We start from the raw sequence: 26,987 nt of genomic DNA on the forward strand, positions 1-26,987 counted from the left end.
ACAGTATGTCAGGATGAGTGCTTCAGTGTACACCTTAAACCAGAGTAGTGTATGAGTCAGGGAGTCCCTGATGCCTTCCTGAAATGAAGATCTAGTTACCTTTTAGAGGACATTGTCTTGCCTTTACTTTGTGGAGTCATTCTGTTCAGGGTCAAGAAGCAGGGATGGAGAGTTGGGGCCACCCGCACTGAAGTCTCATTCTACCTCCTCCTGGCTGTGAGTCCTGGAGCCAGCCCCTTGTGTTTTGAGTACTCAGTTCACACCTCTGGAAAGTGGAGATGATGCCAGCAACGCAGTTCACTGTGGTGAAGATTGATAACTATTGAGCTCGCAGAACAGACCCCAAACACGTTAAGGCTGCTGTTTTGTTGTTAAACTTTGCAAGAGAAGGCTGGGCTCAGTGGCTCATGCCTGTAATCCCAGCACCTTGAGAAGCCGAGGCAGGAGGATCACCATAGATCAGGAGTTCGAGACCAACCTGGCCAACATGATGAAACCCCATCTCTACTAAAAATACAAAACTTCGCCAGGCGTAGTGGCAGGCACCTGTAATCCCAGCTACTCGGGAGGCTGAGGCAGGAGAATCGCTTGAACTCAGGAGGCGGAGGTTGCAGTGAGCTGAGATTGCGCCCCCGCACTTGAGCCTGGGCGACAGAGCAAGACTCCGTCTCAAAAAATAAGAAGAAGAAGATAAAAATGAAAAAAAATTGTAAGAGAACTAACAAGGGAAAAAGACTAAAAAGTGAGAGTACAACAACTGGGGCCTGCTTCACCGGTATTTGTTGAATACCCGGTTGAAGTCTAGCACTTCAGTGACCCTGTGGCGTTACCATTTCCTCTCTTTGGGGTTGGAGGTCCCTCAGAGTTATTACAAAAAAACACTTGAAATAATAAAAAAATGTGACTCTATCTTTCTCTAAGCTAAAACAAAATGCAATGGAAAAAGAGTTTAAAAACATTACCCTAAAGGTGCAAGTTTTGAAAATGGGGTCTGATGGCCTCATTCTGCCATTTTCCACAATGAAAGCCGGGATGGGAAAATCTAATGAGATGAATTGGATGTTGTTGCAAAATGGAAACAGAGTAGCTTTACTGACCATTGACCCCATTTTAAATATTTACTCATATTTTTAGAAAGCTCTCACAAAATGCATTTTAATAGTTCATCATATCCAGATTTGATGAAGGATTTTTTTTTTTTTTTTTTGACAGAATCTTGCTCTGTTGCCCAGGCTGGAGTGCAGTGGCACAATCCTGGCTCACTGCAACCTCCACCTCCTGAGCTCAGGTGATCCTCCCACCTCAGCCTCCTGAGTAGCTGGGGTTACAGGCATGCGCCACCATGCCTGGTGACGTTTTTGTATTTTTAGTAGAGACAGGGTTTCACCATGTTGGCCAGGCTGGTTTCGAACACCTAGCTTCAAGCGATCTGCCTGCCTCAGCCTCCCAAAGTGCTGAGATTATAGGCATGAGCTGCCGCAACCAGCCTGAAGGATCTACTTTAATGTCATAGGGAAACTCTTGTGATCTATGCCTAGAGTTCTTGTCCTCAGATATGAAAATTAAACTATGAAGAACTAAAAGAAAAAAAGGGGTTGGTCTGAAGGGTTCAAAATCCACAATGTCCCCTGTTTCTATAATTCTTTTTTTTTTTTTTTTTTACATGGAGTCTTGCTCTTGTTGCCCAGGCTGGAGTGCAATGGCAAGGTCTCGGCTCACAGCAACCTCCACCTCCCTGGTTCAAGTGATACTCCTGCCTCAGCCTCCCGAGTAGCTGGGATTACAGGCGTGCGCCACCAAGCCCGGCTAATTTTTTTTTTTAAGTAGAGACAGGGTTTCTCCGTGTTGGTCAGGCTGGTCTCAAACTCCCAACCTCAGGTGATCCGCCCACTTCGGCCTCCCAAAGTGCTGGGATTACAGGCGTGAGCCACCGCACCTGGGCTGTTTCTATAATTTTATTCATCTCTTTGATCTTTTGCTTTTCAAATGGTTAACTGCATTGTTGGAAAAGAAAGAATTAATGGGGCCTGGTACACAGCAGACACTTAATAGCAGTTGTCTAAATGGATGAGTGAATGATTGAATCTGAACAAAGGTTGTCTAGATTTTATAGTTGTTACTTGAGTTACTCACATCATCTGGGTAAAGTCTTTATCCTAAAGAACCTAATCCCTCTAACTTCTCTTCCCTAGTAACTTCTCTCCTTGAGACAAATATACCAAAACATATACCGTCTACTCAACTGATGGAATTTTCCAGAGGAATAGGAAACTCAGTGTCAAGTGAAGACACTGTGTTTTGATATTAGGATGGGTCTTTTAGAGATAAATGTGTGAAGCCAGGAAAAATAGCATCAAGAGGAAATAATGCATGTGTAGGCAGTGGTGGAAATATTCAGGATCTACTTCATGGGAACTCAGACCATTATTATTTTAAAATTTCCTTCATGTTAGCACAGCTGTGAGGATGCCATCAGGCAGGGCTGTGCATTCCAGGCCTGTGGTAGGGCCTGAGTCCTGCATGACCCTGACTCTAACCTCCATCCGCAGATGGCAGTCTCAGCTCACCCTCTTCACTGCCAACACCTAAGAACCCTCCATAGGCTTCAGACACATTTGTAAGTGATGCTGAGAACAAACCTATATTTTCAAGTTCCCGGATGCTAAACCAACACTGTCCCTTCCTGTCCACATCCCAGCTATGACTTTCAGGTGTGGAATGACCCGCTCCATCTCACCCCGCTCAGAAAGTGCTCCCCTGCCTCAGGTGGTTTTGACCTCCTTAGACTTGAAGTTCACATCCATGCCAAGCCCATAGTTCTTTGATTTTCCAAGTTCCCTGCAGAACTCCAACTAACAAGATGTGGAGGAGATAAATGAGGGTTCCTTGGAGGGGATCCCACAACCGGAAACACTGGGATAGAAATCTGAAATCCAGAGAGAGTGAAGGTTCCCAGATTCCAAGGAATTTGAAAAATATACGTGCATTGGATAGAGCCTGAGAGGCATTTCTGGAAATCCACCTTGGACAACAGACCCTGAATATTAATACTCCTCAGCTACAGTGACCCTGGGTTAGCCATCTATGCGTTAGCCATCTAAGAAGGCACTGACATGTACATTCTGTTTTCTGCTTAAGCTGGATTTTCTTTCCTTCTTTCCTTCCTTCCTTCCTTCCTTCCTTCCTCTCTCTCTCCCCCCCTTTCTTTCTCTCTCTCTCTCTCCCCAGTCTTTCTTTCCTTTCTTTTCTTTCTCTCTCTCTCCCCCCTCTTTCTTTTCTTTCTCTCTCTCTCTGTCTTTCTTTCTTTCGAGTTTCGCTCTTGTTGCACAGGCTGGAATGCAATGGCGTGATCTCAGCTCACCATGACCTCCACCTCCCATGTTCAAGGGATTCTCCTGCCTCAGCCTCCTGAGTAGCTGGAATTAAAGGCATGCGCCACCATGCCTGGCTAATTTTGTATTTTTAGTAGAGACAAGGTTTCTCCATGTTGATCAGGCTGGTCTTGAACTCCTGACCTCAGGTAATCCACCCGCCTCGGCCTCCCAAAATGCTGGGATTACAGGCGTGAGCCACCACTCCCAGACCTAAACTGGATTTTCTTTTTGGCATTTCCCTATCAGATGCGATTTCACCCATGTCCTGTAGCTTTCACATCTCACTGTTTAAAATGGTTTCCTTTTCTTTTTCCAGAAAGGTAGGTTTGACTTTATCCAAATGACAGTGACTGCCTTACTAACAGCAGCCCTGTGACCTGTTGCCCAAGGTCAGTAGTCAGTAGCTGACCCCTCTCTGCATCCACACAGTTCCTTCCAAATCCCTTTCCCAGGGGTCCTCTAGGACTGCTGGAGTCCACTCCCATGAGGCCTCCCCTAGCGTCGTCCCCACCCTTCTCTGCCCTTCCTGTCTGCACCTAAGCCTGGAGCACTGTGAGTCTTCAAAGCTCCGTATGTAAAGATTGGCTGCAGGGATTTGACATTCAGCAGGAGGATTTCATTCTGAGGTTTTGAAAAGGAACATCGTTCCAGGATAAACCTCGCTGAGCAGCGAGTGTCCCTGGTGCCGCCTCTCAGCATCTGTCTACTCTGCCTGTTTACTGTCACACCGCGAGAACAAAGAGCAGTTCACTGTTCCCTGCAAGTGTTCCCAGTCAGTCGTCACAGATGGAGTTCTGACATGACAGTTTCTGGAGGAGCTGCTTAAGAAACAGAAGCCAGGTGGTAGTTCCGCCTCCCTTGTGCATGTTCTGTGTAGCCAGTGTGGGTACTGTCCTAGCCTGTGCAGGCTGCCTTCACAGAGCCCCACAGACGGGCTGGCTGAAGCAACGGGACTCGAGCTTGCATGCTTCTGGAGGTTGGAAGTCTAAAATCAGGCACCAGCCGGGCCAGTCTCTGGTGAGGTCTCTGTCCTTGGGTTGCAGATGGCTTGGCCACCGTCTTGGTCTGCCCTCACATGGCAGAGAGAGAGAGAGAGAGCTCTGGTCTCTTCCTCTTCTAAGGGCACTAATCCCATCATGGGACTCTACCCTCATGACCTCATCAAACTGAATTACCTCCCAAAGACTCTCTCTCCTAATACCATCACACTGGGAGTTAAGCCTTCAAACTATGCATTTTGGGATGACAGAAGGCAAGGCACTGTATCTGGCTTTTCTTTTTTTCTTTTTTTTTTGAGATGGAATCTTGCTCTGTCGCCAGTCTGGAGTGCAGTGGCGTGATCTCAGCTCACTGCAACCTCCACCTTCCGGTTTCAAGAGATTCTCCTGCCTCAGCCTCCCAAGTAGCTGGGACTACAGGCACACCACCACACCCAGCTAATTTTTGTATTTTTAGTAGAGATGGAGTTTCACCATGTTGGCCAGGATGGTCTCAATCTCTTGACCTCGTGATCCGCCCGCCTTGGCATCCCAAAGTGTTGGAATGACAGGCGTGAGTCACGGCACCCCACCTGTATTTGGCTTTTCACACTTGTCCTTTCTCCCCCAGTCTCTTCCGCCTTGCCCTTCTTTGGTTCTCTCTGTGTGTTGTGAGAAGTCGCTGGAGACGTGCTCTTTGGTTGCTGTTGTAATGGAAGGACATTTCTTCTTCTCCTCCAGGAACTCTCCTGATGAATGCAGTGTGGCCAAAGGCGGGAAGATGGTGGGCAGCCCAGACACCGTCGGGATGAACTATGGCAGCTACATGGAGGAGAAGCACATGCCACCCCCAAACATGACCACGAACGAACGCAGAGTTATCGTGCCAGCAGGTCAGATGCCCACAGCTTCACTGCTCTCGGCAGATCACAACTTCCCCGAGGCTAGGCTGAGCCTCGGGGAGCTCTTCTCCCCCACCTGTGGCATTGATCACGTCTCCTTTGTCCAGAGCAGGGCTTGTAAATGGGAGCTGGCAGAGATCTGTGTATGGGGATGTGTTCACGGATCGACAGCAAAGCGAGAAAAATACGTTTGTTTATGTACTTCAGAGTTTAAAAACATGTGAGACAGCAATATGTAGCCCCAGCTATTTATTTTGCCACGTAGAGAAAAATACACACACACACTACATGTGGAGAAAAACAGAGAAAGAGGATGTCCAGGCAAACATGCAGGCTTGCCTGTGCACACACACATATGCACACATCTGTATATATCTATGAAAGGTGAGCTTTCTAGGGAGGAATTGCCCCTTCTTGGAGATTATTGTGCCAAATATCCTGTCCTTCATGAGGTGCTATTTATGATAGATGATGGACTTGTTTGTTTTTAAAATTCTCTTATCTGGCAAAATAAACATTTGGGAGTCATATATTGCTGTCTTACATGTTCTTAAACATCTAAAATTCCAGCTATCACTGGCCTGTAATACAGATTCTAATAACCAGAGTAACTCTTTACTACAAACAGTTCAAAACCAACCCAAAGGAATAGTTCTCAAACTTGAAAGACATGCCAAGAACTTATTTATTTAGCAAACTAAAGGTAATAGAAAGAATGACTTAAAGCTCCTCAGAGGATGCATGCTACATAAAAACCAGAAATATAAGAATGACAGCAACAGTCGGCAGTCAGTGAACACTTACCCTACAGGAGGTATTTGGATAAACACTTTAGAAACATGATCTCAAAAAAGCAATCTTTGCAAATGGGCATCTTTCTCGTGATTTCCCTGATGAGGAAGATGAAGTTCAGAGAGGTCCACCAACTTTTCTAAGGGCATTTGGCTAATAAGAGGCCAAATTAGGATTCAGGCAGGTCTGCCTTACTGCTTTAGTCTCTACCTGTTGGCATTGGATTAAATCTCAGCTGCTTACAGCAATTTCTGTGGGTTCCCTCCTGTTACTAGTTTCAGCCATCCGGTCACCCTGCAGTCCTGCCTCAGGGATTTGAATGTGGCGTTAGCTCAGGCTGAAACCCTTGGTTCCAGGTAGTTCCATATCATTTTCCTTCACCAGGTATCCAGGCCAATGTCATGGCCTCAGGGAGGCGGGTCCTGAGCACTTCCATCTAGGATTGCTCTCCACTTGTGGCTGCCAGTCTCCTGTTGGCCTGATTTTTCTTGATTTCATTCATTCCCATCTGCCAATATATTGCATGTTTATGTAAAAGTTTTCTTATTGTCCAGCCGCGATGGCTCACATCTGTAATCCCAGCACTTTGGGAGGCCGAGGTGGGCGGATCATGAGGTCAGGAGTTCAAGACCAGCCTGGCCAACATGGCGAAACCCCATCTCTACTAAAACTACGAAAATATTAGCCAGACGTGGTGGCGGTCACCTGTAATCCCAGCTACTTGGGAGGCTGAGGCAGGAGAATCTCATGAACCAGGGAGGCAGAGGTTGCAGTGAGCCAAGATTGTGCCATTGCACTCCAGTGTGGGCAACAAGAGCAAGACTCCATCTCAAAAAAAAAAAAAAAAATTCTTATTATCCTCCTCTCTGAATAGAACGTAAGCCCCACAAAGGCCCTATCTCCAGGGCCAGTTGCAATGCCCAGTATGTAAGAGGTGCTCAGTGAATCTTAAGGGAGTGGAGAATGGATGAACGGATGCCTCACCACTGAGCTGCACTTCACAAGTTACTCCTCGTTGCCAAAGTAGCCAAGGGCATGCATGGGTGAAATCTGCACAAACTCAATTCTCCCTTGCTCCTGGGGTCACCTAAATTCTTATCTGTGAAGTGTGATGGCAAACAGGTTAGATTCCCTCCATGGTGTGATTTTCTCTTTACCTGAGTCCGATCATGCCCAGTGAGCTTCTGTCACCTTCTAGACAGAAGAGTTCGGGAGTGCAGGGTACTTCACAAAACATCTGGCCTGGATTTATATCCTGGGTTTCACCTTAGATTTGTCACCATGTGGCTTTCAGCAAACACGTGAAGCTGGTTCAATGCAGTGGGGTGTGAAAGGGACCATCCTTTGGAGTTGTGCCTGATTTCAAAGCATTTTTTAAGACTTACAGGAGACACTGATGGTAGATTCCACGTGTGCTTTAAGAAAGGGAGAAAACTGTCCTTAGTATTTACTGAAAGGCAGTTGACAGGTCCAGAGGCCATGCATTTGGTTTGATCTTCACAATGCAGCTGTATGCCTGAGGACTGCCTCACTTGCTGCTGTGCCTCGGAACAGGGGGCTGTTCCTGTTGGATGGGAAAAATAGAAACACAAGTGTCCCAGGTGCTCATTCCAGATGTGTGGCACATAAGAAAAGCTCAAGGGCTGGGATGTGCCTGGAGGAGAGGCGGGAGGGCAGGGGCGTGTTGTCCAGACACTGGCTGGGCATGAACAAAGTGAAGTAGACACCCAAAGGAGGCCCCCTAACCCATCTTACCCTTTGCCCTCCTCTTTAAGAATATAATTTCTTCAAAGGAGACAAAACAAAGTGTTTAGATGTCAAAGATGAGAGAATCCATCTGAGGGGGCCTGCACTGAAGATTCTTTGCTTGATTGCTCATTGAATCACAGACGTAACAGGTAATGCATGGTACCATATTTTAACTGGTGAGGCTGTATTTCCGTGAGGCCATCAATATGATTTGATATCATAAATATTCTTTTCGGTAGGGCCAGACTTGAGTCTTTCTACACTAAGGAAAGTATTTAGAAAATAAGAGAGATATTTGTGTGGGGAAGAGAACAGAGAATCAACTGAAGTCAGAGCACTCAGGACTTTTTTATACATAGTAGGTGCTCATCAAATGTTAGCTGGATGGATGCAAGGATAGCTCTGCAAATTGGCTTATATTGAGCTTTGATGTAAAAGCTGTTTCCCTTCTGAGCGAAGTACTCTTCTCTTCAGCTCTTTCTTCCTTCAGTTGCTTCATGCCAGTGTAGGCAGTTATTCTGTTAATAGTGTTTGTAAGAGAGCTAGTTGTGGCTGATTTTGCAAGTTGTGAGTCTTTCAGTTATTGGTCAAGCTTCATGTATGTGTGCTCATACACAGAGATGAACACACACGCGCACACACACACACATACACGGAGCTTCATTGCACAATCTGGACAATTTTCCAATGTGGCCATGAGGTTGCAGGACCTCAGGCAGCTGTATCAGCTGCTGCATCCATCTCCATGGTATCCAGCCACCTCACTAAGGCAGAGTTGGGGCACAGAGTGCCCCATGTACACAAAAATATTTATCCAGACCTGGTTCTGAGTGGTTCACATAGTCCTTACTACTTAGAGACATTGCTTGGCGCTAATGCAAACCATGTGGATAGCTGAATGAAAAAACAAATTAAACCATTAGTTATTCCTAAACATTTGTACCATCGTCAATACATGCCAGTGTTTACACACTAGAAATAACAGTGGTCCTAATAAATATTGATGAGAAAATTTGTACTGTGTGGAGACTGAGAGAGAAAGCCACAGAGGAGCTGGGAGGCTTTGTCCGTGTTCAGATTGGGTTCTGGTACCTGGAATCCAGTTTTGAGAAGTGTTTCCCTCATCCCTGCTTTTGAGACTCATGATCTTGAGTTATTAAAGAAGCCCATTAAAAAGTGTCAAAAAAAGCCCATAAGAAAGTGTCAACTAGAAAATGTCCCTAATGAATAAATGTAGATTGTCATTTGATATATTTACACTGCCTCCTATTTCAGAACAGATTTAAGAAAGCTCACGTAGATACATATGAAAGAGCACGGTAGAATCCACGTTTTAAAAATAAAGGAATGTGGAGTATGAACTAAAATAAGAGTTTAACAGAGAGAATAAAACCAGGAGTGAGGTTTACATGCATGCATGTGTGTGTGTGTGTGTGTGTGTGTGTGTGTGTGTGTGTGTGTGTTTTTAATTGCAATTTTAAAATATTGCAGAATTGCAAAAGGTAGGTGTTGTTTGGCTTCGAGGGATCATCAGGCAGTGTGAAAGGGGTAATTCAGTGTCCACAGGATAAAAAGAAAGCAAATGTGAAAAGATGGTCCAGCTATTAATTCCGAGTCTGGAGGAAGATGTGTTCCTCTGTTTGTCCTAAGGAAGATAGGGGGAGTCATGAGCAAAGCGATCAACCAGTAGCGTCACCAGGCATTCTGGGCAGCCCTGGTTTGTGCCTGTTGTTCTGGCAAGACTGTTGATTGTGCCTTCCCGAAGGGTACTGGTTAGGCCGTGATTCACGTCTCTGGTTTTTATCTATGTATTGGTGCACGTATCTATAAATCTAGGTGGATCTCTCATAGGGCTGGGCAGTTTCTTGCATTGTTGTAGATTCAAGTGTCATTCAGTGAAACCAGTTGTGATAAGAGCGGTCTGATAAGTGTGTCACCCCCCATGCTGGTTACTTGGCTCTTTTATGGCCCAGCGTAATTTGGAGGTTGACTAGAAAATGTTTTTCTTTTTCTTTTTTTCTTTTCTTTTTTTTTTTTTTTTGTTTTGTTTCTGAGACAAAGTCTCACTCTTGTCCCCCAGACTGGAGTACAATGGCACAATCTCAGCTCACTGCAACCTCCGCCTCCCAGGTTCAAGTGATTCTCCTGCCTCAGCCTCCTGAGTAGCTGGGATTACAGGCGCCCGCCACCACGCCAGGCTAATTTTTGTATTTTTAGCAGAGATGGGGTTTTACCATGTTTGCCAGGCTGGTCTCAAACTCCTGACCTCAGGTGATCTGCCCACCTCGGCCTCCCAAAGTGCTGGGATTACAGACGTGAGCCACCGCACCCAGCCTAGAAAGTGTTTTTCAAAGTATGATCAGAACCACTTGCATCAAGATTACCTGGAAAATTTATGATTAAAAATACACATTTCCTGCCAGTCATAGTGGCTTACACCGGTAATCCCAGCACTTTGGGAGACCAAGGAGTTCAAGACCAGCCTGGACAACATAGTTAGACCCCATCTCCACAAAAAATTTCAACATTAGCCAGGTGTAGTGGCAGGTTCCTGTAGTCCCAGCTACTTGGGAGGCTGCGGCAGGAGGATTCTTTGAGCCCAGAAGTTTGAGGCTGCAGTGAACCATGATTACACCACTTCACTCCCACCAGGAAGCCAGAGTGAGACCCTTTCCCAGACACACACACGTGCGCACACACACGCACGAACACACACGCACGTGCACACGCGTGCACACGCACACATGCACACACACATGCACACACACATGCACACGCACGCACACACTTCCAAATGTTCCAAACCTGGGTGTGGGGTTGGAAATTTTACATTATTGACATGCTTATTGTATCTGCAATTTTCATGTATAATAAGGTTGAAAAGTTCTAATCTAGATAAGACAGAAGATATAAATTTTACTTTAATAGGCTTGAATTATTTTTAACAAAGATATAGTTTATCACTTTTAGAAGAGGCGAGTAGGCAAAAAGGAAGGATAGAAATGACTAACAGTATCATATTAACATTCCAAAAACAATTTAAATGAAGAATCACTCCTTGTGGTAGTTACTGTTACTCTTTAGGTGTTGGCCGTGAACATGGAGATGTGCTAACCAAGTGGCTAACAAAGAGGAAGGCACAGTCTCCATTAACTTTTCTTAAAAGTTGCAAAATGCTGACCAAAATGCAATAGTTCTCTGGCTTTAGCAGCTTATAGCATTTTGAAAGATTTCTCTTTTTCTGTTATTTATTTATTTATTTATTTATTTATTTATTTAGAGATGGGAGTCTCGCTCTGTTGCCCAGGCTGGAGTGCAGTGGCGTGGTCTCAGCTCACTGCAACCTCTGCCTCCTGGGTTCAAGCAATTCTCCTGCCTCAGCCTGCTGAGTAGCTGGGATCTCAGGTCAGCTAATTTTTGTAGTTTTAGTAGAGACAAGGTTTCACCATGTTGGCAAGGCTGGTCTCAAACTCCTGATCTCAGGTGATCTACCCGCCTCAGCCTCCCAAAGTGCTGGGATTACAGGCGTGAGCCACCATGCCCGGCCTCTTTTTCTGTTTTAATTCCCTAAAATAGGTGCTAAAGTGTTGAGCTTTTCAAATGCCCCTGCTTCTATTTTTTTAAATAACTCACTTTCAGCATAGATCCTTGCAATAATCAGCAATCTTAGAGATAAAGAGTAGCCACATTCATCTCTTCACTGTATCTCTTTACTTTCTTCATTATTTATTAATTCATTAAACTCTTACTGTGTTCCATTCACTGTGAATAAAAGCTCTAATGAGATTTAAAATCACCTTTTCTTGCCTACCAAACACGTGTGGCTGAAGCTACATGATTTGTGTCTGACTCAGACCCCCATGCTAGGACCCTTCTATTCCATTAGAAAGCATTCATTGAGTTCCCATTACTCTTAATCACCGAGGAGATGACCGAAGGCCGTCAGAAGTAGCTAAGACCCACCCACGTGGGGTAAGTAGTTTTTGATGGACAGAAGAGTGTGTGATTGAGAGCCCAAATGAGTGACTCAGACCAGTGTTTCAGAACATGTGAGGAATGAAGATTGGTATAACAGGACGAATCAAGAAAAGCTTCATTTATACCCATGATGATGTGATTCCGAAAGCCCTTTGCAGCCTCTGCCGTTTTCCTCTGCCACATCCCCAACTCACACGCTGCATTTTCACCACCTGGTGTTCTTGTCCCGGCGGTTCCCTCTCTGGAATGCTCTTCCTCTTTCTTCCAGACAGCTTCGAAATCTGCCCTGTCAAGGGAGCCGTGCTTGATCCTCTGGCAAATTAATCACTCCTCTTATGACATCTTACCAATTCTTTTGTTACCACACTTCATTTTGTTTCATGTTGTATTCTCAAATGCACGTATATACTTACTTAAATATGGATATTCTGCAAAGGATTTGAGATGCCTTGTGAGCTAAACTACTGATGGACTTGTGCCCAAACAACTTATCGAATAGGAGATAGGAATCAGTGCTGAGGCAGTTAAAAATACAAATGAGAAACCAAGAGCATGTGAGGGAAAAATGTAGCCATTTTGACCACAAGCTTGCCTAAGATGCTATACTTAAGTTTCCAGTATGGCTTTGAGCTTCCTGGCAGCCAAAATAAAAAGAGTTATTTGTGGAAATAATTTTTCCTTTCAAAAAAGAAGTTTCACATGAAAGGTAATGTTTATATCAGTGCAGAATCCTAAAAGAAGGACCCCTTGGGGCCACTGGGGCCATAGACACCCGACCATCGGCCATCTTCCTGCCACAGTTGCAGCACTGCATTTCAACAGCCTATTTCTTGTGACATCTATGAGCGCTGAGTTACATTAGAGAATAGCTCAGCAGAGGTAGAGGACAGCTGCCCAGCATGAGTCTTCGGCAGTCTGGTTTCATGTAAAGAAGGGATCTTGAGTTCTCAGAGTGGTAGAGGGCTGCATAGTTTTCACATGATCCTCTTTAAATATTGACATTCCCAAGCTGGGGTTTGAAAGCCAGTGACTAACAAGTAATAGCACATACCCTCCGACCAAGCCCTGATGGCTGATATATTATGTTTTCAATCCTCTTTGCGTGAATTATTAATAAGCCTGTCTGTTCTATTAGATCGTAAGTTGAGCGAGGTGGTGATCATGCCTTTCGTGTTCTCAGTCACCAGACAACACAGCCAGCACTTGGATTCTGTGTGGAGGAGAGTAAATGTGATTGATTGAGTTAACGGTAATCTAGATCTAACTAGCGGGAATCGCAGACTCGCAGGGGTTGCAGGATTCTTGGTGGTCTAAGTTCAGTCTTCCTTTAAACATGAGAAAATCAAGACTGAGAGAGGTGAAATGGCTGTCCCAGGGACACTTGCACAACTGGGTGAGACCAGAGCCTAATCTCAGGCCTAATAAGAACCTGTTGGTGAAATGACTTCTGTCTTCATCTTTCTTTGTTACCTCCCTGAACACACCCGAGGATCTCTTCCGCTCTGTCGATATGATGGGACATGCTTCTTTAATCTTCTGTTTCAATTCCCGCTATGCTCGAGCAACTAAATAACAAAACCCACTAAAATAGAAATGCTAACATCAAAGTTTATTATATGTATTTTAAAGTTATCAGCCGAATCGTGGTTGAGGAAACCACCATTGGGTTAAATGTGAGGCTGAAATCAAATCATTTTTTTAAAAAGCAATGGCAGCTGCTATCTATTGCTATGCACTCTTGTCAGGCACTTGGACATGCACTTTGTAGAAAAGGTATTATCTCATTTAAATCGTGCGCCCACCCTATGATGTAGGTACTCATTATCATTCTCACTTTACAGTAAAGAAATTAAAACTAGGTGTGTGATGTTCCCCTTCCCGAGTCCAAGTGATCTCATTGTTCAGTTCCCATCTATGAGTGAGAACATGCGGTGTTTGGTTTTCTGTTCTTGTGATAGTTTGCTAAGAATGATGGTTTCCAGCTGCATCCATGTCCCTACAAAGGACACAAAAACATCACACACCGGGGCCTATCATGGGGAGGGGGGAGGGGGGAGGGATTGCATTGGGAGTTATACCTGATGTAAATGACGAGTTGATGGGTGCTGACGAGTTGATGGTTGCAGCACACCAACATGGCACAAGTATACATATGTAACAAACCTGCACATTATGCACATGTACCCTAGAACTCAAAGTATAATAATAAAAAAAAAAAAGGAAAAAAAAAAAAAGAAATTGAAACTAGGAACGCTAAGAGAGTTGCCAAAGATGTCACAACCAATCGTTTGAAGAGCCAGGATTCGAACCCAGTTCTTTCTAGTTCCAGAGTCTAGGTTCTTCTTCCTAAGCTGTGCTGACAAAAATACCCAGGGGAGAACACAGGAATGGGATGAGAGAATATGTTTGTTAAATTGTTGTAGACATTCTGCAACAGCCTTTTCAAATAAGACTTAAGTAAATAAAGGAGGTGGAGAGGGAATTTTGCAAAATAATCTACTGTGTTGCCCAGGGCTGATTTTTACATTTCTGCAGTGCTAATGGTGTTATCTGTTTTTCTTGAAAGTCAAAGAGAAGAATGGAATTGAAGACAGCTTAGATTTAGCATGAGCAGCTGGGTAGGTGTTAATGAATATACAAAAAACATGTTTAAAATAGGTGATTTCAGTTTGGTTCATCCTGTGTTTAAGATGCTTCTGGGACACCTGCCAGGCAGTGTGGTGGGCCTAGAGCTCAGGATGGAAAGTCCTTTATCGGGAGTCACAGCATTTGAGTTCTAAACTCTGCCATGTACTAACTGTGGGATCTAGGAAGTTACTTAATCTTGCTGTTTCTCAGGTTTTTCATCAACAAAATATGGATGATAATAATTCCTACTTCATGTGGTGCTGTATGGATTAAATATAACGATATGTGTGACATGCTTAAATAGTACCTGGGATAAAAAGTGCAGCTCTTCTGTTTATATTTGGGTCTGGCATCTGCGAGAGCGCCCTGGGGACTCAAGATACAGACTGGCAGACACAGCTGCCTGTTACAGATTAAATTGTGCCTGCCTCACAAGATATACTGAAGTCCTAACCCCCAGTTCCTTAGAATGTGACCTTATTTAGAAATAGAGGTTTTGCAGATTTAATCAAGTTAAGATGAGGTCATTAGGGTGAGCCTAATAAAATGACTGGTGTCCTTACACAAAGGAGAAATTTGGATATAGACACACAAAGAGGGAAGATGATGTGGAAACACAGAGGGAGAACTCCATGTGAAGACAGGCAGAGGTTGAACTGATACCATTGCAAGCAATGGAACATTTAATTGCTGGACAGCACCAGAAGCTAGAAGAGGCAAGGACAGATTTTATCCACAGTCTCGGACAGAGCAGGGCCTTGCTGATACCTTGATTTCAGACTTTGATCTTCTAGAACTATGACACGATGAATTTCTGTTGTTTCTAAGCCACCCATTTTGTGGTACTTGATTATAGCAGCCCTAGGAAAATAATACAGCATGCATGTTGTAGTTCAAACATGAGAGCAAATAAGAATGTCCAAAGATATCTATGGAGAGAGGTGAGGGGTAGACCAAGGATGAAACTCTGGGGATAGCAACATTTAAAGAGAAGACAAAGAAAGAAAACCCAGGCAGGGAGAAACCTTTAAGTGGATCAAGCCATTCCATTTCTAAAACATGATGAGTATACGCAATGTTGTAATGGAATAACTAACGGGAGGCAACAACAATAAAAGAAAACAAAGAACAATAAAGATCATTATCCAAAAACAAGATGATTAGTTGAGAATGGTTTCATCCAGAGGAATAATTCAGTGTGTCAGAATGACAAAGCTATGTTTAGAGCCTCACAAAAATAATTTAGTCGTGTATTTTAAAATAAGATACACAGAACTGTAGATTCTCAAACAAGTTGAGGACAGGCACTCTTACCATTTTTGAATCTTTCATAGAGGATTATACAATCTGTATCAGTAATTTTTGACAACTGATTAATGAATAAATGAATGAAGTAAAGCATAACATGAGTTAGGATGATGGCTGCATTAAAAATGAAAACTATTCAAAGTAAATAGGTAAAAAGTATGCAGAGAGGGCTCTTGGTTCTAGTAAAATAGAGAGGTTACTATAAAAGGACCTGAAAAACATTCCTTTTGCAAAACACCTGGAATTGCTGCATAGAGTTTAATGTCCTTTTAAATGCACAGCTGAGCTGGGAAGAAAGTCAGTGAACTCCTTAGGGACTAAAATAAGGAAAAAAGTGAGAATAGAGCAGAGCAGCACATTCTTATGTTGACACCTGGTTGTCCTATGTTGTTATAATGCAGAGATTTGGGTTTTAAAGGTCAACTAGGGGCAAGAAATGAAATCTTGGGCTTGCACAAAGCAGAGAATCAGAACTGAGCCTGTCATTACCCGAGTCCCCACCCCATACACACACCAGTGTGTGCCAGGAACTCTCAGGCTGAGAAATTAATACAGAAAAATGGTCATGGGCTAGTGATCATCTGGGAAACCTGGCAGAAGTAAATACGAAATCTTCATGGAGAGACACATCTTCAGCCTATGCTGTACAGATTCCTGCAGATAGAGACCTGCTAAAGATGACTCTGCCACCCGCAAGTTACAAAAAAACAGCTGAAGAAAGAATTTCTCCTGACCAAGATTTAACAGAAACAATGAACATGATTAAACCCTCAAGAAGGTTAAATAATTAAAGTATTGGATAAAGAGTATAAAATAAATAGATTTTTTAAATATTAAGGAAGAACATAAAAGAAGGAGTCAAAAAGAGAGTTTGTTGCTAATTGAACCTCACTTCAGAAAATAACAAAAGATTTAATTTTAGGGATGGATCCTAGAAGAAGGGAGTGAGATACAGGAAGGAAATCAGAGCAATGAAATTGATTAAGGTGAGGGTAGATCTAGAAAGAAATGGCTGTAAAATGACAACCACAGCCTTATCCTAAGTAGGGAGTAGAAAATTCAGTGTGGTAAAAATATGAGCGAACATTGTCATGTAAAATCAGAGATGGATGATTCAGGTATAAGCTTTCTAAATTACTTGCATTATTTAGGAAAAGTATAAATTCGATGATTAAACTTAGATTTTGTTTGAAGATTAACAAGAGAACTAGAATGTCAAAGAGCCAAACCAATACAAACAAAGAAAACTGGTGAATGAAGTGAAGTAGATCAATCTGATTAGACATTTGCAAAGGAGAAATAAAGAATGGACAAAGAAAGTTTAACCTAAAACACAAAGTAAGATGGTAAAAATCAGGTAGATCAGTAATAATAAGTGTAGATATACCAAATTTGCCATTAAAGACAGAGAGTGCTAGACTAGACTAAAAAATATTCCACAATCAGCTATGGGTTGTTTGCAAGAACATCTTGCACAAACAAAGATTGAGAACTGACAGAATAAGATATACTAGTCAAAATCAAATTTTAAAAAAGCTGACAAAAATAGAAATAGAAAGCAGACAAAATATACTTTCAGGCAGAAAGCATGACTGGATATAATTGAGGGTCATTACATAATGAAAAAAGGTTAAATTCATGAAAAATATATAATAATGATAAACTTATATGTACCTAATAACATAGCCTTGAAATATGTAATGAACTGCAAAAAGGAATAGTCAAATCCACTTAGTGAGAGATTTTAATTTGCGTTTCTCAGTAATTGATAGATCAGTGACATTAAAATTAAATATACTTTACCAAGGGTTTTTTTCTAGAACTCTGTACTGCCAAATTAGAGAATATGCATTTCTTAAGCAATCAAGGAACATTTGTAAAAATTGACCATGCCCTAGGCCGCCAAAAGAGTAACAAACCGGAACTTTTTAAAGTTATATTCAGCTGGGCATGGCGGCTCACGCCTGTAATCCCAGCACTTTGGGAGGCCGAGATGGGTGGATCACCTGAGGTCAGGAGTTTGAGACCAGCCTGGACAACATGGTGAAACCCTATCTCTATTAAAAATACAAAAGTTAGCCGGGGATGGTGGTGGGTGCCTGTAATTCCAGCTACTCGGGAGGCTGAGGCAGGAGAATCACTTGAACCTGGGAGGCAGAGGTTGCAGTGAGCCCAGATCATGCCACTATACTCTAGCCTGGGTGACAGAGCGAGACTCCATCTCAAAAAAATAAAATAAAATAAAAAGTTAATTTCATATAGACTCTATTCACTGGCCAATGTGCAATAAAATTAGAAATCAACACCAAAACAATAAATGAACTCTATATGTAAGTTAGAAATTTAAATTTAAAAGGCTCAGAAACAGCCTTGAGGTAGGCTCTTTATTTGAGATCAAATTTCCATTTGTGATGGAATGAATCATTGCTCAAATTTAAGCCAGTTCTCTCTATTGGGCCTGCTTTGTAAATGTAACTTCTGTCCTCCTGAGGATGCAAGATGTTAAATCTTATTTTTGCAGGCTTATGAGTGTCTTGGACAGCAGATTGGCTGACTTGCCCGGGCCTGGATTTAAAAACAAACACCTCACTAGGCTTGTGATATGGCTTAGAGGTACATTTTAGTTTTTATGTTTTGATGTTTTTTCATAACCAAGAATAATTTTTTTCTTTTGGGAAGCCAATATTTTTCATTGATATTATTTAAGAAAAATAACATTCAGGACTTTCATTATCGCCAGTTTGGCTTTTATTTAATCTTACTTTTATTCATTTCTCTAGAGGGGCCTCTGAAATAGGATGTTTGCCTGTGTGAGGCATTTTGTTTCACAAAGGCACAGTATGTCTTTGGCAATGCAGTACCCCTTTGCCAGATTTAAATATCTACTCAGTATTTTCCTGGCAACAGTGGAACTCTACTAGGTCAGAGTCCTGTTTCATGGAAATAGTTTTTAAAAATGTCAGCCTTCCTCCCTGCCTCCCACTGCTTATACCCCCACTCCCATTCCACATACAGAGCACATTAACAGTACAACTCTGAAACTCTGTGTGTAATGGTTTACTTTTATTTGTGTTTTAAATTCCAATTTACTGAAGTAGATTTCATAATAACCATGTAACTTAAGATACAAATAAGAGGCTTCAGAGAGTAATGGCTTCTCCTGTTTAGCCTGTGCCATGATAGTTTACCATTTTGGTGTCCATGAAATGTAGAATGAAGACACAGATGTTTTCAAAACAATTGGAATGGAAGGCTGAAAATGAACAGCTTATCTTCAATGGCTTGTGATTCATCTGACAGAAGCGCCTCCAAAAGTTTCTTAAAATAAAATGATAAATTGGACTTTTGTGTCTTAAGGAAGAGGCTGCCTCTGCGATAATAGATTTTGTTCTTATTCCATTTTAGCGGAGTTTGCAATGCAAAATCAAGTGTGTGGATGCATTCTTTTTTTGCAATATGTTGTTGTTGGCAAAGTGCTTTCACATCCATTATCTCATTTACTTTTCTATTCCCTTAACATTTCATTTAATTACCCACAGAAAAATATAAAACAAAATTCCAGAGAGGTTGACGTTTACATCTAGTAAATGGTTGAATAAGAATCCAAATGTGGGTATTTGGATTCCCAATAATGTCTTTTATTTTCGTCACCAAGTTTTCTGTGATTGATGTTAAGATTTTTAAAAATTTCTCAGAAATTTTCAATTACTCTGAAATCTCTAGAAATGAAAATCCAGACTTGTTAGCAAGATACTCAAGGGCCTTATTGATCTGAGCCCAGCTTTCATCCCCATCCTCATATGCTGCTGTGCTCTCTCTGAAATCCTCCACTGCAGCCACACCAAATTTCTCTGTTTTTCTTATACATGTCGGATATTTCATGCCCATGTAGGATAAGTCTGGGCTAAGTCGTTCCCCTAAACAAAAGAGCTTCTCTCTACTTCTGTCAAAATCCTCGTTGTTAATCCAAGCTCACTCTCCTGGTAAGCCTTTCTCGTTTTTCCTGGTTGGTGCTACCTCTCTGCACTTCCACTTCCTGCTTGGATCATGGATTCTTTTTTTTTTTTTTTTTTTTGGTTGGGGGGCGGACAGGGTTTTGCTTTTCTTGCCCAGGCTGCTGGAGTGCAATGGCACAATCTTGGCTCATTGCAACCTCTGCCTCCCGGATTCAAGCAGTTCTCCAGCCTCAGCCTCCTGAGTAGCTGGGATTACAGGCATGCGCCACCACGCCTGGCTAATTTTGTATTTTTAGAAGAGATGGGATTTCTCCATGTTGGTCAGGCTGTTCTCAAACTCCTGACCTCAGGTGATCCACCCACCTGGGCCTCCCAAAGTGCTGGGATTACAGGTGTGAGCCACCACACCCGGCCTGATCATGGAGTCTTAGTTCTGCTTTGTGGTTGTGGTCATAGCTGCCTCTCTCAGTGGATCCTTAGTGTCTCTCTTGGTCTTGGACACATAGTACTGGTGCATAGGGCTGTAGGCACAATACTTAATAACTTTTACTTGAATTAAATCTATCTTAGTTCTTATCCTATTTGAGTCATTTCTCAGCTCCTGAAATTTTTCACATTGTTTTATAGAAGAGAAAAATGAGGTCCAGTTGTAAAATTAAATGACAGGTTCCAAACACACTGCTACCTGGAGGCAAGAGGTGTTCCTACCCAGAACAGAAAGTCGCACTTAAACGTAGGCAAAGGTGACGCCTTGACTGGGGCTTATGCTGTAGTCCCCTCCCCTTCCTCCTACACATGTGTGGTTGGGGTCAAGAAAGAAGGAAGACAAGCCTGCTGAATCTCATAGGAACTCGTGAGCCCCTTTCTTTGATTCCTGGCGTGACAGAAGCCATAAAGCTTTGCTGAGATACCATGGACTGTGGAGGAGACTAGAGAGACTACTGGGACTCTCCATGGAGTTAAAAGGTTAGGGCCAAAACATGACAGCCTGGACCCAGCGCACTGACCTGATCTCTAAAAACCATCATCTATAGCTGCAGCATCATTGCCTGGCCAAAGGAGTGGAGGTGGAGTTCAGTGTGGGCAGAGACTAGGTCTTCAGTCTTGTAATCACTTCGCTGCCCAGAGATTTGTTAAGTGTTTCCTCTGTGACAGCATCTAGGACATATGCCCAAAGGAGGTGGTGAGTGTAGGTGAGGGCACAAGAAGGTGCTAGTCCTTCATGCTGTGGGTGGCATGTGACGCAGGCATGGAGGCATTGGCTCAGGAAATGTAGGGTGGAGGGGGAATGGTTGGGAATGACACCCATGAAGACATTGGGACCCATGGAACAAAGGACTGTGTGCTTCATGCTGGGGAATCTGGGCTTTTCTCCTGCACACTGTCCTCTATTGCAACACCTCCAGAGTGGGTCCAGGACAGTGGTGCGAGTGCACAGGAGAAAAGGAATGCCCTCGTTCCTTCTACCAAGTGGCCATGTTTTGTTTTTACCATTGTTTGCTTAGAAATTTATAGGGCAGAGGTGTGGAGAGCAAATGCTAAAAGGATATGGGAGTGTTCTGACTTCATGTAATTTGCTTTTTGGATGAAGCAATGTATATTAACAAAATACAAAAGAAACAAACTATACTCTTGAAAGAAATTTTATAAAAATACTTTCACATATATAATATATAGGTAGTATATATAGTATATATGTAAGTATATATTTTATATATTATATATTTTATGATTTTATAAAAATATTTTTATATTTTATTAGTTTTATTTTTTATACTTTTTATAAAATGCTTTGTATAGTTTCATTTTTTTTAAACTTTTGCTTTTTTACTTTTTTACTTTTATTTTTATACTTTTTTATAAAGTAAAGTATTTTATAAAAAGTACTTTCACATATATTATATATAGGTGGTATATATATAGTGTATATATAATATACATTAAGTATATATAATATACACTATATATATATGTAAGCCCTTTGTAAAACCATGTTTTGGTTTTGAAAAATAGAGAATACTTTTTTTAATAAATAATTTTTAACACAAGTATTCCATGTTTATTATAAGAAAATGAGAAAATATAGTTTAGTGAAAATGAAAAGTCTAAAATTCCCCATCTCCGTTCCCTCAGAGACAACAGTTCACATTTTGCTGTATCTCCCTCTGAATTTCTTTCTCCGCAGATACTTATTTATCTTTGCAAAATACAATGGTATCATAATAATATTTTGAAACTTTAAAATGTAATCTACTTTGAACATTTTATCATATCAATAAATATATTTCAACAGTGTAATTTTTAGTCTCTAAATATCACGGGAACATTCCTAAATGCATTACAAAACTAGTTCTCTTTCGCTGGACATTTAGGGTGTTTCCAAGGTTTTGCTATTATAAACAACACTACAAAGAACGTCCTTGACAATAAATAATTGCGCACATCCTCTATTATTTCCTTAGGATAAATTTCTAGAAATGGAATGTTTAAGTCAGGGAATCTGCACATATTTAAAGACGTTTGATTGTATTGTTGTGTTGTATTGTTGTATCATATTGTTGTGTTGTTCATCAGAAAGGTTGTAGTGATTTATACTCATACTGGCAGAACTCCAGAACTCCAGAGCAACCTTTTACCAACTCAAAGCGAGACTTGTAGAGATAAGAACAATACAGGTTGAGGACTTGGTCTGTGGGGTCTTGCACCTGATTCCCTTAAAGGAAAACTGAGTGGGCCATGGTAACCCTTGGCTTGATGAATGAAACCAATTAAGGGGCACACCAAGGGATAATAGAGAGATTAAACTTCTCCTTTCACCAGTTTAACATGAACCTAGTGGCTTTCAGACAATATGTGTATGTATCATTTTGAGAATATCCGGTTCCACCATTAAGAGAAAAAAATCTATTCCCAGAATGAACTTATTTCTAGGAAATACAGTTGTTACATTAAAAAAAAAAATAGTCCTCCCATTTTGTTAAAAGCAAAGCAAAAAAAGCAAAACAAACAAACAAAAAAAACCAAAAAGGTGGGTTTGACTAGGATCAGAGGATGGAACTTATAGGGAATGACATGGGTAGGATGGGGGGGTCTTCTGTCTGTGAGGGCTGAGCAAACCATCCTCTGCACAGAACCAAAGATAAAGAGAACTTGCCCTAAGACCTCAGTATGATCCACTTTTGTAGAAAGAGGAATTCTGACATGTCATGAAACATTTTATCTCTGAAAGCCAAATTCTCACCCCATGACAAAGAGTCATCTGAACTTCAATGAACTGGATGACATTAACCTTCCATATCTACATTCAGTTTTCACAGACTAACAACATGTTTCCAAGTGTTTGAATGACAAAGAAATATGTACACTTTTCTGTCATTGCTGCCGTTGGAGTTTTTGTTGATATTCTCTCTGTAGCAAAACAGAGTTCCTTTAGTCTTCAGGTTCTGCGCACTGATGATTTTTTGTTGTTGTTGTTGTTGTTGTTGTTGTTTTGAGACAGACTCTTGCTTTGTCGCCCAGGCTGGAGTGCAGTGGCCTGATCTCAGCTCACTGCAAGCTCCGCCTCCCAGGTTCTCGCCATTCTCCTGCCTCAGCCTCCTGAGTAGCTGGGACTACAAGTGCCTGCCATCACGCCCGGCTAATTTTTTTGTATTTTTAGTAGAGATGGGGTTTCACCGTATTAGCCAGGATGGTCTTGATCTCCTGACCTAGTGATCCAACTGCCTCGACCTCCCAAAGTACTAGGATTACAGGTGTGAACCACCGTGCCCAGCCTGCACACTGATTTTTCATTTAAACACTGATTTGAAAATGTGGGTGTTTAAATGTTGGTAGACATCCAATGCTAGCTGGTCAAGTTGAAGATGCATGTGCCCTATAACTCAGAGTCCCGTATCTAGGTACTCAGCCAAGGCCAGCGTGTCCCCAAGTTTCATGTGAAAACGTAAATTCTGGTTCAGCAGGTCTGGGTGGGGCCTGAGCGTTAGCATTTCTAATTACCTCCCAGGTGATGCTAATGCTGCCCGGTTGGAGGACCACACTTGGAGTAGTGAGGTCCAGGGAAGATGATCTGAATCTTGGCTGCTCATTGGAGTCACCTGGGGGAGCTCTTATCAACTGTGACGCCCAACTGCCCTCCAGCCTAATGGAAACAGAGTCTCCCTGGGGAGACCAGGCGTCACTAGTTTTTCAGTCTCCCCAGGTAATTCTAACAAGGACCCCAGGCCGTGGGCCAATGTGGACTCATTCACACGTATGCGGGGAGATGGACAGGGGACATTCACTAAATAAATTGGGACTATTCACGTGGGGGAGGCCTAAGAGCTGCTTAATGATCGAGTATATCTTTGTGTATTAACTTGGCTACATCTTGAAATTATAACATTGAGTGACAATAGCAAATCAGATACCGTTTATGTTAACTTTAAAAACACAAAATGTGTGTAGTTTAAATGGTAAACATATTAAAATATGTATAGGAGTGATACATGTACTAACTTCAGGATAGTGGTTACTTTTAACCACTAGCTACTAATTTCAGGATAGGTGTTTGCAGCAGGAGAATGGAGTGGGAAGGGTAGATTCTACTGGACCTGCAATAATTTCTTTCATCTTTGTAGCTGAAGGAAAGAAAGGGAGGGAGAAGGGAGGGAAGGAAGAGGAAAGGAGGGAGAGGAAGAGAACTCTGGATGTATGACTGGCTGGCTGTTTCTCACTATTACTATGGCTTACCTCTGTAAACCTAAAAATGTATTTCAGCAGCATACTACATGCTTCATCCTTGAGTAGCCTAAAATATTAGTGGGACCAGACAAACAAGGATCTGAAAGTATTAGCTCAAATGTGACTCCCACACCTGACTTTCATTCAAGAGGATTGGAACATCCTGGCATGCCTGACCCCCAAGGACTTGTCCAGGGAACTGAGATCAGTGCCCTTCGTTTTCAGGTGGGACAGACACGGAAAGGAGAAATAGCTGCCCACAGCGAGGTCCAGAAAGTGGAGAAATGGTGGGATTAGAACTCAGGGCTCCAGCTCTCTGCGCAGGTGTCTTTCAAGGCTTGGGGCCCAAGGGAGCAACTGCCCTGTTTACCACACTCTGAAGATCCTGCCACTGAGGGTATTTACTACGGGACATCCTGGCTGGCATTTCTGTTGGAGATCACCTGCTCCTTCTCCCCGGGGCCCTGCCCTCCCTGTCCCATAGGTGGCAGTGGAGTGTGACGACGTGGCCTGCATCCTGTGGGGTATTTGTGCTTGCCATGGCCAGCTGTGGAATGCAAAAACCACTCACCAACCCCACTCCTGCAGGTGCTGGTTAATTGCAAAACCAAACAGCCTGCAGGAAAAGTCTGGAACAGACAGCTCTCTGAGACGAATGCTGGCTCATAGGAGGGGCTAAAGTCTTGGTGTATCTATATTTCATTTCCAATTCTGTGGTCAGCGTTTTTCAGTATTTTGCATAAATACTGTTGTTATTATTTTTGTTGTTGTTATGATCTGTAATTAGCACCTTCCTGACATGTGTTGCTTACTCTTATTTCCATATAAATATACCAGTAGTTTTCTAAGGAAAGGAAGTTTCCTCTTATTCTTACTCATTTTCAAATGAATAAATAACATTGGACATAAATGAGAAAAAAAGAATTTTTAAAATCTCATGCCTACAGGAAACTTTAGATTGTCTGAGCAAAAAAGAGGGCATGTGATGTGAATAATCCCAAGATTCCAGAACAATTCACTTTAAAAACAATGATCTATGGATGTGAGGCAGCTTTTGTCTCTCCCCCAAGATGTTCTCCTGGGTAGCCAGGGAGGTTGGTTGGAGGCTGTGCTTGTGGAAGGCAGCTGGTCAGAAATCCCATGTGGATGGGGATCTGCCCCAAGACACAGATACCTGACTTCAGGAATTGACCGAATTTGTTCCCACCCCTTTCAGATCCTACGCTATGGAGTACAGACCATGTGCGGCAGTGGCTGGAGTGGGCGGTGAAAGAATATGGCCTTCCAGACGTCAACATCTTGTTATTCCAGAACATCGACGGGAAGGAACTGTGCAAGATGACCAAGGACGACTTCCAGAGGCTCACCCCCAGCTACAACGCCGACATCCTTCTCTCACATCTCCACTACCTCAGAGAGAGTAAGCTGCCCCCTTCCTCCAAGGATAGATGGCTGTGGCTATGGTTCTTATGACCTGAGCTTCAGAGGGTTCAAACAGGTGTGTCGACAGCATCCTCCAGTTCCCGTTGGGGATCTGAGGGAACCACACGCTTGGTATGCGATGACTTAGGGGAACAACACCCTGGCCACATTGCCTGGTGAAAAGTAGTCAGCTCTCTCAGGAGAAGCCAAAATTCACTTCCACACTCAGCTGCCTCCTCCAGGGTCCTGCGACCAAGAAGATAGAATGTCAAAGGGAAAGGAAGCATTAACTGGTCACACATTAGTTAGTCTCCATGATACCCCAAATTGAAATAGAACCATTAAGGAAAGGCTCATCTTCAGTAGGAATTAGGGGGATTATTCTCCCTAAAGCTACACGAAGCCCCACTTTATATTCTAACTTGAACACGGAACAAGGGAAGTTTTCACTTTGTATCATGTGATTGGGCTTAACCTGACAGAAAGGGATGGCATGTTGGCATGAATCCAGAATGTTTGCTGCATGCTTTAATTTCTACAGCGTCCAGCATGATGAGAAGGAAGTAGTGTGACAGTGAGGTGGAATAAATTCTCCTCCATTGCTTTGCCTGGCATCCCAACCACTTCTTCCCTGAATTAAAGACGGGCCCCCATGTAGGTTTTAACATGCTAACAAGTAGCAGATTGATGGAAATAGTTATAAGCTGCCCATGATGTTAGGGTGGGAATGGGGGAATGGTTTTCTTTCTTTCTTTCTTTCTTTTTCTTTTTTCTTTTCTTTCTTTTTTTTTTTTTTTAAGAAAGGTAATTCTCTCTTTTTTTTTTTCATTTTGATGTCACTTTTTGTTTTGTTTTGTAGCTCCTCTTCCACATTTGACTTCAGATGATGTTGATAAAGCCTTACAAAACTCTCCACGGTTAATGCATGCTAGAAACACAGGTAATGCTGGCCCCGCCCCTGCCTCCCAGCAAGAGCATAGGGTCTTACGTACAGGTTGCATGCTTCCATGGGAAACCGGTCAGCGCGTGCCAGGAAGACAGAATACAGGTAGATGATTCAGGATGCTTTCCAATACTTAGGAGGTACCACAGCCTAAAGGAAGGTGATGCCCTTTGGTTTTCTGAGCGCTTCCCACGCACCCCAGTTTGATTATCAAAGGGTTCCTTTTTTTTAACCAG

General features: G+C 42.5%; 1 protein-coding gene across 2 annotated transcripts in view; it reads left to right on the forward strand.

Moving 5' to 3' along the window:
• Positions 1-26,987, forward strand: part of ERG (ERG, ETS transcription factor) — a 263,757-nt gene that overhangs the window by 234,490 nt on the left and 2,280 nt on the right. For both annotated transcript variants that reach the window (XM_025379351.1, XM_025379352.1), the window contains exons 5-7: positions 5,093-5,244; positions 25,603-25,806; positions 26,668-26,748. In XM_025379351.1, the coding sequence (XP_025235136.1) occupies positions 5,093-5,244; positions 25,603-25,806; positions 26,668-26,748 (437 nt within the window). The remainder of the gene's footprint in view (positions 1-5,092; positions 5,245-25,602; positions 25,807-26,667; positions 26,749-26,987) is intronic.

The sequence above is a fragment of the Theropithecus gelada genome, chromosome 3 (assembly GCF_003255815.1).
Source record: "Theropithecus gelada isolate Dixy chromosome 3, Tgel_1.0, whole genome shotgun sequence".
Taxonomy (NCBI): Eukaryota; Metazoa; Chordata; class Mammalia; order Primates; family Cercopithecidae; genus Theropithecus; species Theropithecus gelada.